The sequence below is a fragment of the Scedosporium apiospermum genome, assembly GCF_000732125.1.
Source record: "Scedosporium apiospermum strain IHEM 14462 chromosome Unknown SEQ_SAPIO_0055, whole genome shotgun sequence".
Classification (NCBI taxonomy): Eukaryota; Fungi; Ascomycota; class Sordariomycetes; order Microascales; family Microascaceae; genus Scedosporium; species Scedosporium apiospermum.
In genome coordinates, this window is record NW_015971756.1 from 15,031 (window position 1) to 32,178 (window position 17,148).

Genomic DNA, 17,148 nt, shown 5'->3' on the forward strand with positions numbered 1-17,148 from the left:
AAAACAGACATTTCCGAGAGAACTGGAGAAAAGAAGAGGAGTGGGGTTTGGATTGATATGGGGTTGACATGGGCGCCTTATTTCGCCGCGTCCTAATTAAGCTTTCCATCGGAACTGTTCCGACATTCCGAGACTTCATGCCAGCCAAGCACAAGCTCCATCATGCAAACTTGTCACGGCGATGACCGCGGGGAAATCTTTCGGGTAGGACGAGTCGAATAATCACCGTGGAAGTAATCATGGAGAAGCCGCCTACTTTTAAAAAAGCCTCATCAGCGCTTTTTGGCGGGCTTGTTTGTCTTCCCTGTGATGCCGAAGACCGTTAATTCCACCTTTTCGAACAGCTTATCGACGTTGTAATCATGACTATCGCAGACCTCATCCTATCCCTGAACGACCAAATTCGGGACCATGCAGGTCGATCACTCCTCGTGTCCTTTTTTATTGCTCCTGTCGCGTACCTTTTCGTCAACGAGATAATCCGCCATAACGCACGGATTGACAATTTGAAAGGCCCTTCTGGGTTCCCCCTCGTTGGAAATATTTGGGACATTCGTACTAACGCAGCCGAAAAGTATCGCGAGTGGGCCAAAAAGTTTGGTCCGGTATACCAGATCCAACTCGGCAACATTCCCGTCATAGTTGTCAACTCGGCGGCTGCCGCCAGGGAGCTCTTCGGGAAGAATGGTCAGGCGCTCAGCTCAAGACCAGAGTTCTACACTTTCCACAAAGTACGATTTCCATTCCCTTGCCGGCTGTGTAGTTAATGAAATTGACCAAACCTCAGGTCGTCTCTGATACTGCCGGAACGACGATTGGTACATCGCCCTACAGCGACTCGCTCAAGCGGCGACGCAAAGGCGCTGCATCGGCGTTGAACCGCCCCTCTGTGGCAACATACGTTCCTCATCTCAACATTGAGACTCTCGACTTTATCAAAGAACTTTACACAGACGGAAAAGTTGGCGAGGTCCCCATCGATCCCATGCCCATGATCCAAAGGCTCTCGCTATCTCTTGCCCTTACGCTCAACTGGGGCATTCGTCTGAAGAGCAGAGAAGACGATCTTTTTGGCGAGATTACTCATGTTGAGGAGGAAATCAGTCGCTTCCGATCCACCACCGGCAACCTCCAGGACTACATTCCACTTCTCCGCCTGAATCCTGTCAACTTCCACTCTGCCAAGGCTCGGGAGATGCGAAGACGACGTGATGCCTATCTATCCTCGCTTAATAGAGGCCTCGATGAGCGCATCGCTAAGGGAACCTATAAGCCATGCATCCAGGCAAATGTCATTTTGGATAAAGAGGCAAAGTTAAACGAGGATGAGCTCACATCAATTAGCTTAACTATGCTTTCCGGCGGCCTCGATACTATTACGACCCTTTTAGCCTGGTTCATTGCTTATCTATCCCAGCATCCGGAGATCCAGGACAAGGCCGTTTCCGAAATCCGCAAGCTCTACGCTGAAGACCAACCGATGTGTGATGTGGAGGACGATCAGAAATGCCAATATATCGTCGCTCTGGTGCGTGAGTCTTTAAGATACTTCACGGTCCTGCGACTCGCTTTACCCCGAGCCACAATTCAGGATATTGTCTACGGCGGAGTCTCCATTCCGAAAGGCACCGTTGTATTTTTAAACGCTTGGGCTTGTAATATGGGTAGGTACACACCGATGCTTTGATGCCATGCGCTAACATTTAACCAAGACGCGGAAGTATGGGAGGACCCGGAAGTGTTCCGCCCCGAAAGATGGATTGAACAACCGGACGCTCCACTGTTCACGTATGGCATTGGCTACCGCATGTGCGCCGGGTCTCTGCTAGCAAACCGGGAACTGTACCTCATATTCATGAGGCTCTTGAACAGTTTCCGGATTGAAAAACATGACGAAGTTGATTGCCATCCAGTGAGGGGAAACGCAGACCCAACCAGTTTGGTGGCAATGCCGAAACGCTACAGATCTAGATTTGTTCCTCGGCACCCGCAGGCTTTGGCCAAAGCTTTGGAGGTTGGTGAATGACGACAGGCCACAGTGAAACAACCGAGCCCGACCATTTAGAGAACACACGGCAATGTACGGTAGTGGTAGAAGAAAATTGGCACAATGAAAATTTTCACGTATTTGTATCCCTACATACAAGGGCTTGGTCATGCTTGTGGTAACGTAGTCTTTAGAAGGATTAGGGAGTCGTTATGTGCCAAATAGCATGTCAGTCGAGTATATGTCCTTCGATTTCACGCTTTGCGAAGATAAACTCGGCTTCACAATTCGATCACCGATGCTGACCTTGGTCCGTCTCTGTATTCACTAGTGCAACCCCTTCATGCCTTTTCCAGTCAAGTAGTCTAAAGTGAAAGTCTAGACCTTCGCATAATACAACACGGAACTAAACGGATCTATTCAAACATGATAAATTCTATCTCTAAATCAGGCAGCCGATATGAAAGCACGTTCGTGATTCCAGGCGCTTGGAAAACAGTTGAACGACGGCTCTCCAAGTTTTAGATTACTCCAGTGGGGGCAATATTTGCCCATGGCACTCACCAAACCCAATGCAGTCGTCGCCATCAGAACCAGCCCAGCCACGTATTGTTACCGTGTCGCCATCTTCTAAGAATATTCGCTGCTCTCCACCTGGAAACTCGAGTGGTACCTTACCACCTTGTGTCTGTTCTAACATGCTGCCATACGTGCCGGGTTCAGACCCCGATATTGTGCCTGATCCCAGAAGGTCACCAGTCCTCAAGTTGCACCCAGAGACGGTGTGATGTGCGACCATCTGGGACCAGGACCAAAGTAGATTGCGTGAGGAGGTGCGCGTAATAGTCTTCTCGTTACCTGTGGCCGCTGCAGGGGTGGTCAACTTGAAGCGATTATCCGTTTAGAAGGGATGACTTACTGCGAATGGACACCTCTAGCTGAATATCGATAATATTATCTTTCTTCTCTTCTTGAAGATAAGGCTGCAGCGTCACGTCATTCGACAGGCCAGGCGCCTTGAAGGGCTCCAGGGAATCCGCCAGAATAACCCACGGGCTGACGGATGTGCCAAAGTTTTTCGCATTAAAAGGACCCAGCGGTACATACTCCCATTGCTGTATATCTCGAGCACTCCAATCATTCACGAGAACATAACCAAAAATGTGCTCTTCGGCTTCGCGCACTGGAATTGGCTTTCCAAGTTGATTCCCACGGCATATGAAGGCACCCAGCTCGAGTTCAATATCCAGCCTTCTTGACGCTCGAAAGATAGGAGCGCCGGCCCCCGGCCCAGGAAGGACCTGGCCACATGGACGATGGAGCGGTGTGCCAGAGACGACGACTGAACTGGCTCGGCCGTGGTACGCCACCGGGACATGATTATAGTTTGGGTTTAGAGCGTTGGCAGCGCCACGGAAGAGTGTGCCCACATTGTGCGCATGGTTGCGGCCGGCAAAGAAGTCGGTATAGTCTCCGATAGCGAGGGGAAGATGGGTCTGGACCTGGGAAAACGGGATGAGAGCAGAATTCTTCAGGTCTTCATTTATCATCAGAGTCTCTGGGTACGGTGTACCTTCCCGAAGGACGTCGCGAAGAAAAGTCCGGACTTCCCGGTGCGTAGGTCTACCCAGAGCTGCAAACGAATTCAGCGTGGGCTCAGAGAAGACTCCTAATCTCTCTTGAGGGAAACTTTGCAACTTCGTGAAGCCACCGCTATTGGCAAAGGCAGATAAATCGAGGACGTAGTCGCCAATTGCGACGGCTGGACGGGGCCGCGGCAATTTCGATGTTGAGATGATTCCAAAGGGAATATTTGCGAGGGAGAAATGGGTCCCCGCTGGGAGTGAAAGCCAGGATTTCATCCTGATACGTGAATGAATAAGAATTCTTTTTACACAAAGTTTCGATTAATATTAAATCTCACGAATCAAGTAATGTCCCAGATGGATAAATCAAGAACGTTAAAGAAAAAGGAATTAAGGGAGAGTACTTGGGCTGGAACATTGTAAGGTAGTATCAATTGAATTGCCTCTCCGGGAAGAGTGCCATGAAGGCAAAGAGGGGCCGCGTGCTCGGGATAAGTTCCGAGGTTTCAATAATATTGTCTTGAGTCTTCAAATTCCGATTTCCGCTCTCCTGTTGTCATCGGAATTGCGGAACTAGGCTTTTTCGATCGATTTGTCACGAAGTCGGCTGTAAGTGATGATGACACATGGAGCAGAGACGGATAAAGAAGACGTAGGTGAGAATAAAAGAAGACTGGGATATCTATCAGAAGATGTTGCGTATCTATGTTGGCCTGTGGTTGTCAAGTTTTACCATTCCAGCATATTCGCAATGCCAGCGACACACTTCAAAACGCCAGAAAGGTACAAGTACCTCAACGGTTTTGGCTCATTCCATGAGTACGTCATAAGGTCCAACCTGACTTGTGGGTATAAACTAAGCAATGTGATTAGATCCGAAGCCCTGGAGGGTGCCTTGCCTATCGGAGCCAACTCACCCCAGAAGCCACCATACGGCCTCTACGCTGAAAAGCTCTCGGGAACTGCATTCACGGCCCCTCGACATGAGAACCTTCAAACTTGGCTTTATCGTATTCTCCCTTCGGCCGCTCATGAACCCTTCCGAACCTACCCTGATAACGCCAGTGTCCACTTAATAACGCAACTCGATTATGTTCCAAACCAATTCCGATGGGACCCTTTCGACATGGACCCGGAAGCAGACTGGATCCATGGCCTCAAGCATTTAGCTGGAGCTGGTGACATGACTATGAAGACTGGGCTTGGCATATACGTCTTCGCTGCCGGACGTGATATGGATCGGGGCACAGCTATGTATTCCTCTGACGGTGATATGCTTATTGTAGCTCAACATGGAACTCTGGACATACAGACGGAGCTAGGTAGCCTTCTAGTGCGGCCAAACGAGATTGCGGTAATTCCCCGAGGAATCAGATACCGGGTAACTCTGCCAGAAGGGCCGGTTAGAGGCTACATTTTGGAGTTGTATCAAGGCCATTTCATCCTACCAGAGCTTGGCCCAATCGGCTCTAACTGCCTAGCGAACGCGAGGGACTTCCAAATACCCCTAGCGCGGTTCGACGAAGATACATCATCCACCTGGTCAGTTGTCAACAAATACAATGGAAAGCTCTATGTTGCTGAGCAGAATCATACCCCTTTCGACGTCGTTGCGTGGCACGGCAGGTGAGCATACAAAACACCTCCAGTCAGGACATTTCAATTCTAAGCTAACAAAATATCTCGTTAACTCTAGGTGTAAGTTTCCATAATGCTCCTTCTTTGTCAACGATTTCCCTCGTTCTAGGGTCACATTTCTCCTTGAACCACCGGAAGAGAGATCCTGAATGACAATGCGTCCCTAGCTAATGATCTTGAAGATTATCCATTCAAATATGATCTCGGCCGATTCTCCGTTATCGGGAGCGTCTCCTTCGATCATCCAGATCCTTCCATCTACACAGTGTTGACAGCGCCTTCAGATCACCCAGGCACAGCAATCGCCGACTTCGTCATCTTTCCTCCAAGATGGCTGGTGCAAGAGGAGACCTTCCGGCCGCCCTGGTACCACCGCAACACAATGTCTGAATTCATGGGACTGATCTCTGGGGAGTATGATGCTAAGGCAGGGGGAGGGTTCCAGGCTGGCGGGGCAAGCCTGCATAATGTCATGGCAGCGCATGGTCCTGATGCCAGCACTTTCGAGAAGGCAAGCGCGGCGGAGCTGAAGCCTCAGAAGATTGGCGTTGGAAGTATGGCTTTCATGTTTGAGAGTAGCTTGATGCTAGGCGTCACCGAATGGGGGAAAAAAACTTGCCTCAAAGTACAAGCCAGCTACAACCACGATAGTTGGGCAGCGTTACAGCCCCGCTTCAAGAGACCAGAATAATCACCTTAGATCCAGGTCAATGACAGAATTTCAATTTTATACATGCTATAATATGTATAGACCTTTTCTTTTAAGCCCTTCCCACTCATGCTTTCGGGTGGCCATCTCCTCCTAAGCAACACGCGCGCGCATACGATATTTCCGGCTTCGGCACTAAAACGGGCGTTGATGCAAATCAATACTAATTCGCAACATGATTCAATGTCGCTAGCTCGCTACACAGGTCCGATCTCATGCTATTGGCGTGTTCTGAGCTCCACAACAAGCGGCGTTGAAACTATCGATCCAGTTCGAGCCTTCCTAATCAAATAAGCTGCCTTTGGTGATGAGCATGGTCTCCTGTGATAAATAGCTGAGACTGTAGTGTTCACCCTCGATTAGCATTGGCCGCCTCCAGAATGTCGTTGTCTCAGATTGCAAACTCGATACAGCGTCTAATGTCTTGAGCCAGCGTTGTCGACGTTCCTCATTCCCGTTCCCTCGCACTCGATACGTTGGATCAGGAGAGCCCTAAGCTGATCTCGGACCACGTCTCGAATAAGTGGAAATAATCGAAGTTCACATCGACATCATCGTACTTGGCTTGGTACATTGCAGAGTAACCGTGATGCAGTAGCTAAATACGTCTAGACAATGGACTGGTCCTAATGACATAGTGTGGGAAGGATTGCGTCAATCAGTAAACTTGCTTCGAGATCTTCGCAGCTTTAATTCGAATGAACACACGCCCGAAGCCCTCTAAAATAAACAGACATAGCCGTTAATCAATGGAACTAACTAAGTGCCGAAATACACAAGAAGTCCATAAAAGGAAACCCCAGAATTCCTCAGAAAAGGCGCAAGGGACTAGTCAAATCAGAACCTCGTACAGTGAAGGGGACGCAAGAGAGTCTCTGGTCATGTGGATTGGAGAGGTCACCGTTGGTACTGGGGCATGGCCGCTCGCCTCCATTCTGCTAGATATAGTGCCTCGACTGACGTTGACAATGTGTCTACAGAAGTCGGTTCCGGTGCCTTTGGTCTCATGGCAGCATATCACCTGTCGTCGCCCGGGGGATATGGAAAGATCTTGGCTCTCGATCGGCAGATTGTACCAGCCAGAGTTCCTTTCTCATGTTTCTACATCTCGAGAATAAGCTCAGCCGAAGGCGCCAGAGGAATCATGCACCGATATATTACTATCATTCGATTCGACTGTGTTGACAAGGACGACATGAAGAGAGAATAGGATGCATAATTGTCCACATTACTTAGATACTAGGGAATACTCTTTTCCCCAGCCCCATTTGTCCTTGCAGGCTCCAAACAGTCGTGCAGTTCCAACAGTAGTGTCTGGACAGGGAGCACGACGGACCACGTAGTCAAGAGGGGGTTGGTTACCTCGGGTAAGACCGCGTCAAAATTCCCTGCTCTGCTGGCGAGCCGGAATCACCTTATCGCCTCATTATGCGACTTATTGCATCGAGGAACATGGCGGCCTTCTCTTCATTTTAAATCAATTGAGCTGACGCCAAGCGAAAAGCCACCTGCGAAATCTCCCCAATAAAGCTCGCAATCGTCTTGTCGCCCGGGGGAATAACTTGCGTGGCAAAGAAGCCTGCTACACCCCTCTCCCTGTTGGCGAACCACACAAGATTAGGCAGACCACCCCAAGTGAGCGTGCCCTTGGGCATGGTGCCAACGTCGCCCTCCGCATAAATTCCCCCGAGGCCCCAGTTGACTCCGTCAAACGACGAGGTGCCGGTCATGGCGGCGACCATGTCGGTGGATCCAAGCAAACCTTCCATGGAACGGCCGCCCTCGGCGAACTGGGGGCGGAACATTTCCCCCTCGACCGTCTCCTTCTTAAGAAGCGTAGGCTCGTCCTTGACCAAGTCCTTGAGAACCTGGAGGTAGTCGGATACACACGAGTAGAGACCGGCGCCGGCGCAATCCTCGGCGGCGTAGTCGGGCCAGACTTTTGTGGAATCCTTCAACAATCCGTCCTCTGTTCTCTGAGCCGTCGTGAGAAGGCGCTCCTTGATGTCACTGCGCCTCTCGAGCCGGAACGTGGTACTAGACATGCCGAGGGGCTTGAAGACGTTCTCTTGGAGGTATTCTTCCAGAGTGGTCTTGTTCAATCGCGCGACAAGCACACCGGCCCACTACAAAGGACTCGCAGATTAGAGGCTGAAGGAACTTTTCGGGGATCAATTGACTCACGTCGATGCCTCCGCTATAAACCCAGCCCTCACCCGGCTCGTTGAGCAACGGTGCCGAGTGCCCCTCGATGACAGTGCCGTTCATACTTTTGGGGTGCTCCCCTCTCGATTGACGCCAGGCCAATAACGTCGGATTAAAGGCGTCATATCCAAGGCCAGCGGAGTGGGTCAAGAGGTGACGGAGGGTGATCTTCTTAGTTGCTGGTGTCGTCGTGAAGGCAGGATCGTAAGCTCCGTCGGGAGCTTTGTTGATTACCTCGGGATTGGCGAGTTCGTGGAGAACGCGGCCCACAGGCTCATCGAGGGTGATTTGACCGCGTTCAACGCACTGCAACGCGGCGATAGTACCGATGAGCTTGGTGCACGAGGCGATCCAGAAAGTAGCGTTGGGATCAACGGCTGGCGCGTCGGGGCCTGTTCCGTCGTAGCCGAGGGCCTTATAGAAGAGCTCCTTTCCTATCCACATACAAGGAGAATCAGTATTTCACTCCATGGAGTCAATATGCCATTTTGTCTGGCTACCAACCATTCTTATCGACAGCGGCAGTAACGCAACCGTGGACGGTGCTGGAGCCACGGGCTGTACGCTCGGCAAACAGCTTGTCAAATTCAGACATGGCGGGGTTGGTCAATGACTACCTTGTCCTGAGTATTCCGGACTGTATAACAGAAAACGAGATCCGCCTAGTAACTTGGTAAACTTTCCCGAATGCGGTTCGAGGAAACCTGGGCGAAACCCGAGCCTCTTAAGTAGCTCTCCTTCCCCCGCCCCGCCTTCGGATTGTTGACGCCGAGGTCATGACCCCTGAGATCGGATTGTTGCGTTGCTGGCGCGGCGGCGCACGGGTAACCTTTGGCATGATTGCCGGAAAAGGACAAAGGGAGCGTAGTTAGTACCTACCCCACACGGGGTTAATCCAAAGCTCCATCGGCACTGACTCGTCCCTGGATGTGGCTGCATACGCGAGTGAGACAACTTTCTCAACTGCATTGGCGTGGGGAGATGGAGGTTGTGCATCATCGGCACTAGCGTTTTCCGTGCGGGGCTTAGACTTGCGGGAGTGTGGTTAAGCCCCCAAGGATCCTCACCTCGAACCCAGCCCACTTAAAAACGACGTTAGGTTGCCTCCTGACCGTGGTCCGGGCCATGGATGGCTAGATCTCCAGGTGCTGCATGAACTCGGCGACGAGAAAAGGAAATTAACGTGTAATCTGGTGCCCATATTGCGGTGGAAAGGATCCAGGCAGCAAAGTTACGATAGATCCACTTCTGCGGCATTTCACCACCCGCCGGTGGCTTTATTGGCCCGCCCAACCAGACTGCATTGCAGCTGGGATAGACCGGGTGCTAATAGCTTAAACGGGACGCAGTCACACAAATGCGATCTTGTGAATCAAGGTTGAACGTTACCATGCCCCATCAATTAGAGACATAGCTTTATTAACATGTATTCCCGTCTGTACCTTGCTGATAATTCGAGCCGATTAGAAAATGAACAACGCCCCGCCTTCCACTTCGATGTTCAGGTCCGTCCTGGTACCTCGATCATCAGAACATGATCATTCTGTTACTGCTAACCACGCTCTGAATACTCTTTTGGACGTTTTTGAACCGCGTACAGCCACACGACTCGCTCTCAAGGTGATTGATAATGCCAGCGAGCATGGTAAACTCCCTTCAGCATGCCCGGTTCGGACAATGGAATTGAGCCTGCTGATCTGTGGGGGTTTTCAGTCTAGTCTTTATACTTTGGCCTCCTCAGAGAGTATACTAGAGCATTCGGTTATATATGTCAGGAAGATGGATAGGAAACGTACGAACTGGGGAGTTCAAATGCTGGTTTAGGCTAGGCAACGCTCCGAAAAGGCGATGACAGAAATAGCACTCCAGCCTTGATGGTAGGAGTTGTACGAGTTGCTGGTTGCCTCGTACTGTGCAGAGCCATACCAGCCGATCATGTTCTTCGTAATAATACCGCCTGGGTCCTTATTACGTACGAACTTGAACTGGGTATCACGGCCCAGACCAACGGCGTTAGGGCACGAACCCGTCTCGACGTGGTGGGTAAGGCCCGTGGCCGTGGCGAAGCAGCCCTTGCAGAGGGGGCATTGTATCTGCTTGCCACGGTGGACGCGGGAATTGAGATGCTAGTAAATCGAGATTAATCAAGTGTGGTACGCGCAGTCAATTTGGGGGTTATCGTACCATCTTGAGGTTGTTATAGTTGGCAAAGGTCCGCTGACACACTCTCCGCAAACGTTGTGGTTTTCTTGCTCATGGTCGGTCCGACGATTGTCCGTGGGCCAAGTCTCGTCACACACTCCACATCCCCACGCAAAGTGGTTCAAGGCTTCCATGTGCTGAAACCGCCCCCGCTCAGAGTTGAGGCAGCGGAAGCAAGTGTCACACTCAAATTCAGGAGCAAGATGACCCGTGGAACGGAGGTGGTTGTCACGGGCTCGCCATCCAGCCGGGAAGAGTCTCTGGCACGTGCCGCATTCGAAGCTCATGGTGTTAAGTTGTTCGATTAATGAACTCGACCTCGAATGTTGCTGGTTGTTTGTTGAGATCAAGATGTGCGGTCGAGGCGTGACGGCGTTCTCAGCCGCACACTGTCGACCTTGTGTCCCCTTGGATGACCCATGACACATGATCATCTGCTCTCAATGTTTTTGTTCAGGCTTTTCAGCCGATGTTTCTCTAGGGTTAGTGGATGTGAAAGATGTGAAATACGATACGGAGCTGTTTTACTCTGTTGTAAATTCCAACTGTGTTTAACTGCGATGTCTGACAACGACTGGGTATAACAGCGCTCAAGTAAATAAGCATTCTTTTGGTTTACAAAGGCGGATCAGAGTACACGGAGGACGTGAAGTGGGGATCCTAAGCAATTTGGTTCCAGAGTCTAGTAGATTGTGTGGCGGCCCGTCAGAATGCCCGCGGGTGGGATGAGATTCCGTTGGCTACCCGTTCACCCAAATCTAACCAGAACGGTCAGGGCGATTGTGGCTACCAGCGACGAGAAATCTCTCAAAAGCATTAGCAACGCCCTTTGGCCTATTAAATTCCTTCAGGTAAATCGACCTCCCAGTTCTTACGCTGCTAGGGCTAACATCGAATGTGCGGACAGCACTCAACTATGAGGTTGATGACGAATAAGCAGCAGGTTTGCCACCAACTGGTTTTTTTTTTTTCCTTCGTTCTATATTAATCCATTCCTTCATATTTCAAGACAGATCCTCGTCAATATCTGTCCCGAATTCTTTCACAAGTCTGTTCATCTGTGTCAAAGGTATCTTAACATTCTTCAGCCTCTCCATAACACTCTCCCCTATTCGTGGGCGCCGGTCAGGCAGGACTCCCCGCGAGACATAGCGAGCTTTCCGGAGGTTTCTTTGGACTTGTGGAACAATAATTCGTTCTTCGTCCCAGAAAACGTAGCCCATCTCACGAAGGGGGTCGTACTTCAGATCGTTTCCGCCCGTCCAAGGCTTAGGATAATACCTGGAGAAATACCCACTTAAATATATTTCATGGTAAAACTCATCTCTGGAACGTCCAAAGGAAGAATATCCGACGTTTGGGTATGCTGGGTCATCGCGTCCGCCCGTATTGCTCTCACTGTCGGGACTCTGGAAAGAATTCTGCACCTCTCGTGAGGAATGCGCAAGGGCTTCTGGTAGGGAGTCCGTTTCGAAGATGCCAGCAACTCTAATCATATCCTTCCTTTGGTTAGCATCGCCATCTATCAACTTCAAGTTGAACTCCAAGCCGAATGATGCTAAGTTGCTGACGAAGGTGTCTTCACAAGTATGCGACTCGTCGAATATGAACAGGGCCCATATATCAAGATCATGGAAAGATACATATTTCTCCTGATCATGGTTTCCTTCCTGTTCCGTCTGTAGAGATGGACTGCCATCGGCTGTTCGTCCATCCCTGTGTTCCATAAGAAGGTTCGAGGATGGTCTGGCATTCAGCGCCCGGGCGCCCGGGCAGGTTACTGCGGCAAGGACGAATTGGTTTTTTAGGTCACTAAAAAAACCTTCCACGAGAGAGGCGAAGTAGTTGTGAATGCAGCTCAATTCCTCGACCTCCCATGGACACATGCGTCGAATAAATAACAGAAACTGGGCCAGACTTGGAATGAGGGACTCGTATGGCGGCCCGGTGTTAGTTGTGGGGAATATCCGGCAGTATAGTTCGTACCGGAAAAAAGCCCGGCGAATCCGCGTCCTCTCAGATGAAGACAGTGGAGTGGGCCGTAAGTTTTCGGTTGCGGGATTCGGACCATCGAGCGCTTCCAATCGAGCTGATGTGCGAAGGAAGTACATCTCCGTGAGCCTATCGATAGTATTAGAGAGATGGCAGATAGAAATGATTGATGAGCGTCTCAAGGGGACTGAAAATCCCATGTTGGAGAAGTATTGTTCAAGAAATGCCGCCGAGACTTCGATAGGTCTGGTCTCGGCAAGAATGTTAGGAACATTCGCTATAGCTTGCGCTTCGGGAAACACGATAGGCCCAAAGTCATTTTCCAAAACCGACAAAAGAATGGTGTTGCGACTCAAAAGAAAGCCGTGCAAGCAGCATGATGATGCCGATATGAGGGAATGTAGATCTCGTAGAGATTCGACGAAGAAGAGGGTGTTGCGGAGGAGCTCCGGCGGGAGGCGATGGAGATGTGTCATGTTGGATGCTTGCTTGGCCTTTGGGTCCAGAGTTTAGAGGAGAAGGATGGAAGGAAAGAAGCGGCGACTGAAGGTAAGAAATAAACACAAAGCTGGCCCTTGAGTGCTTTTAGCACGTGCGTCGATGTCGTTTTAGTCTGATGAAATTTGAAATAGCGTCACAACTTGAATTTTGCTAGTTCCTTGGAGACATTACATAATACTGTCCTTTTATCAGCGCTCCCCGCCAACTGATTGGGGTACCCTTTCAGGTTTTCATCAAGACAGCACCGCGTGGCAGGGAGGATAAGATAGAGATACGCGATTGATAGAAATGGCACCCAGAATACAACATTTAACCTTAACATAAATATACTTCTATGTTGCTGCTAAGCATACCGATTTTGAAATCACGGCGAGCCTAATAGTTGCTCTTCCAAATAGACCTGTAAGTGGGAGCTGGGCGGACTAGTCTCTATGAAGCATACACTAAATACAGGAGGGACTGGAATTTGACCATTGGTCACCGAGTTCTAGGTTCCTCTGCGTATTTGTGATCTCTGTCCATCTCACCACTAGAAACGACGGAACTCCGCATGACCCTTATCTGTCTTGGGCGAGTCGCCCAACCTGCGGCAATACGTAATCTCCACTCCGACGGTTCCGTACAAATCAAACCATTGAGGATCTGCATGCGGCTTAAAATGTGTCCGACCGACAGGGCCGTTGATTGACGGACAGAACTCCTGTTCTTTGTTGGCGCAGTCGTGGTAATATCGGATTTTGACACCGAGACAGTTCGGAGATAGGGGTTAATGTAAAGGAAGAGCAGGTGCGTAAGATCTGATACAGTAGTGGCTAATCTGTTTATGATCTATTAATCTAAGATGCGTCAATGGCGTGCATCCCCGTTATCCTCCCATTTCGAATCCAGAATTGCACGTCCTTCCACTACTTAGAAAGTCTAGAATTGGGCAAGATGGCTAATAAATTAGGGCCTTGGGTGGAAGGTTTCTAAAAAGATTCTTTCTTATCTCGGCGCTACGAGTGAACCTTAGTAGCATCACCTCGAAAAGGTCTCCAGGCTCCAAGAAATCAAGTTGGAAATGGAGCCGCTACTAGCTCAAGGAATGCGCCCCCCGGCTTGCATTTTCCTTTCCTTTTTTCCTTCTGCCTCTCACTTTACCTCAAAAGTCATTGTCCCCAGCCAATCGATAATCCATAGGCAGCGCAAATCCTGACCCGTCTCTGCCGTCATCACGCCTTAGCGGAACTCCGCCAAACTGCCTAAGCCGAGCGGACCTTTGTTTTGTGAAGCGGCGATAGGGCCTACTAATAGCGGGCCGTCGGATTTTATCACGATGTATTATGACCCATTGGTCCGGGTCGGGTTGTTGCTGACCACCATTTGTAAGCTTGATGTTCCATCGTTGTCTAGACTCGGGATGACTTGTCGCATAAGTGACTACTATACACAGGTCGGACATACCTGTTTCGCAGCGGACTTTACATATGCCCATGCCGACCTGAGTACCCAGTGCAGACGTGGCGATAATCCTGACAGACGGAACAAAGTTGCCCCTGCTTTGTCTTGTCTGTGGTGGACCACAGCAGGCACGCCATGTCGATATGGAGGGTTGCAGACCAATTTTAATTCATCCAACGCATCTCGGACGCAATAAACAAGCTCCATTTGTCAGCCCCTCATGAACACCGCACGTTCTTGGTAGGGCTGACTTAGACTGGGTCGAAGGATTTCGTGTCGTGTCATCATGATACATGCGGTTCTCCTATCCTCACCCTGTAATACTTAAGACACTCTGTGCCCTATCCCCCCATGGCTGGAATCCAAGTTAACAAACACCCTCTCTTTCCCCATCTAACAACCACACAGAAGCAACGTCGCAGGGGCTGGCAGTCACTACGCCTGTTACATAATGGAGTCAACAACAACAACCCTCGCTCCCCGACCCGACTCGGAGGCGACTCGGTCACTAGCGCCCTCGATCCAAGTTGGCACAGACGAAATCATACTCGAAAAAAGAAAAGAGAGGGATGGCAGGAGCAGCGAAGACGCCGCCGAAGGGACCACCGAAGAGATTCATGATGAAGAGTACCCTCATGGTTTTCGCCTCGCTGCCGTCGTCTTGGCTCTGGTCCTAAGCATATTTCTCGTCTCACTTGATATGGTAATATGGAAGAAATGAACTTATGCAGAATCCGCGGCTAATAGATTTACACCAGACCATTGTAGCCACCGCGATTCCTCGGATTACCGACCAGTTTCACAGCCTCGGCGACGTATCCTGGTACGGAGCCGCATTTTTCATGACGATTGCAGCCTTTCAATCGACTTGTATGTGCTTCCTTACTTTAACAGAGAAACCCTCACGTGTGGTAGTAACAGAGTTGCACATAGGGGGAAAGGCATACAAGTACTTCTCGCTGAAGCCTGCATTCCTCATTTCCATATTCATCTTTGAATTAGGAAGCCTGGTTTGCGGGGTTGCGCCAAACTCGAACACCCTCATTGCCGGGCGAGCTATTGCCGGAGCTGGGGCCGCGGGTATCGGCTCTGGAGCCTACACTTTAGTTGCCGTTTCCGCCCCTCCTCGGAGCCGACCTCTATACACCGGCATCATTGGGGCAGCCTATGGTATCGCAAGTGTCATCGGCCCATTGATCGGTGGTGCTTTCACGGACCATGTAAGTTGGCGATGGGCATTCTAGTATGTATACCTCGATCGCCTTGGAACGTTCATTACTCCAGAGTTAACCAGGTCCACAGTATTAATTTGCCTATTGGAGGCGTCTCCGCTGCCATCATTCTTGCCTTCTTCCAGACCCCACCTTCTTCAGTGCCCGTCAAGGCCAATCTTCGGGAAAAGGTCTTGCACATGGACCTCATTGGTACTGCCATGATAATGGGCGCTGTTATCTGCTTTATTCTCGCCCTGCAATGGGGTGGCCAAAGCAAGCCGTGGGATTCGTCCGAAGTTATCGGCCTCCTAGTTGGCTTTGTCGCTATTATCATTGCGTTTGCCGTCTGGGAGTGGTACCAGGGTGAACGGGCAATGATGAATCCGAGGATCCTAGGTGACAGAACCATCTACATCTCCTCCCTCTACATGTTTTTCTTCGCTGGTCCTTACTTTATTCTGGTTTATTACCTTCCCATATACTTCCAGTCCATAGACGATGCGAGCCCCACAAACTCGGGCATTCGCAATCTCCCGATCATCCTTTCAGTCTCACTCACTGTCATCCTTTCCGGGGCATCGATTTCGGCCACTGGGATCTACACCCCAATACTGGTCGCAGGTGCGGCCATTGCAACAGTTGCCGGCGGCCTTCTCTACACGCTGGATATTGGTACAAGTGCTGGGAAATGGATTGGTTACCAGATCGTGGCAGGTGTTGGATTTGGTGCCTCTTTCCAGATCCCCATCATTGTCACGCAAGCAACCGTTAGCCCCGCCGACCTTTCTACTGTTACAGCTATGGTCCTTTGTAAGTTGAAGCCCAATATACTTCCTAGCACAAAATACCTAATTCGAGAGTTATTGCACAGGTTTCCAAACTGTCGGAGGTTCATTTTTCCTCGCGGGAGCTCAGTCCGCCTTCTTGTCTGAGATGGTCAAGAGACTCCCAATGACTGCGCCAACAGTGGATCCAGCCTTAGTACTCGTGACTGGCGCCTCCAATCTGCGTGAGGTTTTCCCGGTGGATGTCCTGCCGGGAATTCTGATCGCATATATGCGAGGCATCAAGGTTACCTTCGCGTTGGCCCTTGCCGGTACCGGTGTTTCTTTTTTGCTGAGCTTCGGCAGCCGATGGTCCAGGCTTAACCCAAAGAATATTCAAGCTGGTGCCGCGTGAGAAATTGATACGCTCTTGGAAATTTACTTAATTCATGACATTAGACTAAGGATGCTGGGGGATACCTAGAAGGCCAATAGACACGGAGAAGTGGTCGGATCAGGCGTTGGCCAAAAGGCTGGCCGGGATGACGAGTTTACTGAGGATAGAAATAGATATAACGGCTTCCCTTTTTCATTTTTTATATATTTTTATTCTATTTTATTTTATTTTATTTTTATTTCTTTATTTATTCGTTCCCCCCCCCCCCCGAATCCAGCTCTTCTGCGTGGCGAGTATTAAGCTTGGTGAGCATGAATGAGGTAGGCGATTAGCTAAGCAATGACAAGCCGAGCGCCTGGTTGCCCTCTCAGTGTCCTAACTCCTGATCGTATGGTGTGGCGATGCGAGTCCTGAGAATCAACGGCTTCACCGGATCGGTGGGGAGAGATGTCCTTCGTGGATAATCTCTCATGGTGGCCTCATGATTTTGCCGTCTTATTAACAGAGTCAACC

At 50.2% G+C, this 17,148-nt stretch overlaps 5 protein-coding genes across 5 annotated transcripts; 3 read left to right on the forward strand and 2 right to left on the reverse strand.

Moving 5' to 3' along the window:
- Positions 1-362: 362 nt before the first annotated feature.
- On the forward strand, positions 363-1,971 carry SAPIO_CDS1218 (uncharacterized protein; the record flags this gene model as incomplete). Its single annotated transcript, XM_016784539.1, has 4 exons — positions 363-731; positions 788-1,532; positions 1,713-1,809; positions 1,914-1,971. 4 exons carry the CDS (start codon positions 363-365, stop codon positions 1,969-1,971), a joined length of 1,269 nt encoding a protein of 422 aa, XP_016645655.1.
- Positions 1,972-4,324: 2,353 nt separating this feature from the next.
- Positions 4,325-5,902, forward strand: SAPIO_CDS1219 (Homogentisate 1,2-dioxygenase; the record flags this gene model as incomplete). Its single annotated transcript, XM_016784540.1, has 4 exons — positions 4,325-4,392; positions 4,447-4,895; positions 4,968-5,199; positions 5,350-5,902. The coding sequence occupies 4 exons, from the start codon at positions 4,325-4,327 to the stop codon at positions 5,900-5,902; spliced, it is 1,302 nt and encodes a 433-aa protein (XP_016645656.1).
- Positions 5,903-7,392: 1,490 nt separating this feature from the next.
- On the reverse strand, positions 7,393-8,720 carry SAPIO_CDS1220 (Beta-lactamase family protein; the record flags this gene model as incomplete). Its single annotated transcript, XM_016784541.1, has 3 exons — positions 7,393-8,046; positions 8,105-8,559; positions 8,630-8,720. 3 exons carry the CDS (start codon positions 8,718-8,720, stop codon positions 7,393-7,395), a joined length of 1,200 nt encoding a protein of 399 aa, XP_016645657.1.
- Positions 8,721-9,945: 1,225 nt separating this feature from the next.
- On the reverse strand, positions 9,946-10,312 carry SAPIO_CDS1221 (uncharacterized protein; the record flags this gene model as incomplete). Its single annotated transcript, XM_016784542.1, has 2 exons — positions 9,946-10,251; positions 10,310-10,312. The coding sequence occupies 2 exons, from the start codon at positions 10,310-10,312 to the stop codon at positions 9,946-9,948; spliced, it is 309 nt and encodes a 102-aa protein (XP_016645658.1).
- Positions 10,313-14,711: 4,399 nt separating this feature from the next.
- On the forward strand, positions 14,712-16,653 carry SAPIO_CDS1222 (Major facilitator superfamily transporter; the record flags this gene model as incomplete). Its single annotated transcript, XM_016784543.1, has 5 exons — positions 14,712-14,963; positions 15,019-15,130; positions 15,194-15,480; positions 15,555-16,284; positions 16,346-16,653. 5 exons carry the CDS (start codon positions 14,712-14,714, stop codon positions 16,651-16,653), a joined length of 1,689 nt encoding a protein of 562 aa, XP_016645659.1.
- Positions 16,654-17,148: the final 495 nt, after the last annotated feature.